At 34.9% G+C, this 2,468-nt stretch overlaps 1 protein-coding gene across 2 annotated transcripts in view; it reads left to right on the forward strand.

The window, feature by feature from the left end:
* LOC129221355 (Ig-like and fibronectin type-III domain-containing protein 1) overlaps positions 1-2,468 on the forward strand; it is a 159,725-nt gene that overhangs the window by 153,943 nt on the left and 3,314 nt on the right. For both annotated transcript variants that reach the window (XR_008580499.1, XM_054855826.1), the window contains exon 27: positions 297-478. Coding sequence is in view for 1 of the 2 variants with exons in the window: in XM_054855826.1 (XP_054711801.1) it covers positions 297-478 (182 nt within the window). In the remaining variant the exon portion in view is untranslated. The remainder of the gene's footprint in view (positions 1-296; positions 479-2,468) is intronic.

Consider the following 2,468-nt stretch of genomic DNA (forward strand, 5'->3'; position numbering starts at 1 on the left):
TTTTTTTTTAAAGTAAGTAAGTGAATTTAGGCTAGTCTATTTTGGTGCCCCTAAATTTGTGGTACCCAGGTCCGCGGGCCCGCCGGACCGTGCGTTAATCAGGCCCTGGAAGTATACAAAGAGAGAGAGAGAGAGAGAAAAAAAAAAGTTTTTTTTTTTGTTTCGTTTGCTTATAAAATCAGCCCAAAATTTGGAACTCTCACCTAAAACTCGAAAACTTGGCAGGCAAGTATTTAATTGTATATTTATAATCATTTTACAGAAACAACTCATTCAATTTTGTTTCTTTTTTACAGACGAGAGCAGTCCAATTGCGAAAACAACAGCAGGTGTGATTGGTACAGCGCTGTTTTTAGTGTTGGTGGGTGGACTAGGCATTTTCTTTTACCAAAGATCCCGATTGATGAAGCTACCACCAGGAATAACGCCTGGAGTTTCTTTCGAAAACCCTACTTACATGAGAGATAACCTGCCACAGGTAATAATTCATCCATGTATACACATTTTTTGTAAAATTATACACATTATGACTTTATTTTTTAAATTAAAATAAAAATTAAGATTTTCTACTAGAGTTCTAAAGACTGTCTACCAACCCACTTCCATTTATTTTCTAGTGCAACTGAAACCTTGTCACAACATAATAGGGTCATTACACGCCAAATCAATGAGCCTCTGAAATTGATCCATCATCGATTTCTACAAAATTTACAGGTTTCAGTCTACCCACAAGATGATAGAAAAAAAATAGTTCTCTCTTTTTTTTTAACCATTAGTTTCTTCTGTGAGACCCCTCAAAATACTCGAAAAATTCAAATACAAATGTGACGATCAGCAAAAGGCTCTTGACCCAGCTAGGCTGGTCCTAGTCAATTTATTAGTCCTCAATAAAGATCAATAGCCCTTTTAAAGCTATCCAAGTGCCCACAACCCCACTGAAGAAGTACGTTTTCCTTTTTTCCAGATTAACCTGAGAGTTGAATAGCTTAAAACAATGACCCCTCGTCCTGCTTTCCGTGCAAAAATTTAATCCAGTAACATCAGCTCACTCATCTTGTATCACTCATTTTGATAAATTTAAACAACTGAATCATGTCCCTTCTGGCCCTCCTTTGCTCCAGGCTATTCATATTAAGCCTATTAAGTCTAGCATCATAATCTAAATCTGAAAGTCCCCTTACTAGTCAAGTTACCCTTCTTTGAACCCTTTCTAATACAATAATATCTTTCCTCAGATAAGGCGACCAGAACTGCACAGCATACTTCAAATGGGGTTTTACTAAACTCCTATAAGAAGAACCTTCTCAGATTTGTTTGAAATAGATCTATTGATAAACCCAAGCATTTTGTTAGCTTTGTTACTTGCAATGCTGAACTGTTGACTAAACTTGAAGTCCTGATTTATTAAGATACCCAGATCAATAACATTTTCTGCCTTACTAATGACTGAACCCTGTAAACGATAACTCGTACGCTTACTTCCATGACCTAAGTGTAGCACTTGACATTTCCCTACATTAACTGTCATACCACACATATCCGCCCACTTAGTAATATAATCTAAATCCCGTTGAAGCTGTTTTACCTGTTCTTCATTTTCTACAATCCTCATAACTTTCACATCATCAGCAAAACAATTCATACTTCCAGAAATATTCTCATTGATGATGGCCCTAAAAATGAACCCTGAGGAACCCCACTTAAAACATCACTCTAGTTAGAATGATTTCTCCTCACAACTACTCTTTGTTTCCTTCCAGTCAGCCAATTTCTAACCCAAAGTCAAGTTTTTGCTCCTATTCCTATATCAGCTAGGTAGCTGAGAAAAGCAACATGAGGTACCTTATCAAAAGCTTTTTGAAAATCAATATAAACAACGTCCACAATCAATACAAACAACATCCTTTAGGAGCTAAATGTCATACTAGGTGTCATTTTAAAGCTCTTTTAATAGGCTTTCACATATGTCACTCGACAAGGTTATGCGACATTAATATTTCAAGGTCATGCAAATGATTATTTGACCTTGAATATTTTAAAAAGTAGATTTTTTAAAAAAATCTGAAAGAAATATATTTTTTGCTTACTAATGTGGTCTATACGTGGCAAAAATTTCAGAATCGGACAGCAATGGGATCATACTGAAAATTAATTATGAAATATTTCGATTCCGCAGTATAATGTAATTTTCCCAATATGCGGTTGTTAATTGAAAAGGAATAATTAATTTTCACTAAAATATTCAAGGTCAAATAATGATTTGCATGACATTGAAATATTAATGTCACATAACCTTGCCAAGTATATCATATGAAAGACTATCAAAAGAGCTCTAAAATGACACCTAGAACGACACTCCAGATCTATAGGAGCTGCGAAAAACTTTTTAGTTAAAAAATCGTCCCTCTCTTGGAAAATTTCTGGATCTACCTTTGTTTCAAATGTATTAACCTTATATTATTTTTCAG

Source organism: Uloborus diversus, chromosome 4, assembly GCF_026930045.1.
Source record: "Uloborus diversus isolate 005 chromosome 4, Udiv.v.3.1, whole genome shotgun sequence".
Taxonomy (NCBI): domain Eukaryota; kingdom Metazoa; phylum Arthropoda; class Arachnida; order Araneae; family Uloboridae; genus Uloborus; species Uloborus diversus.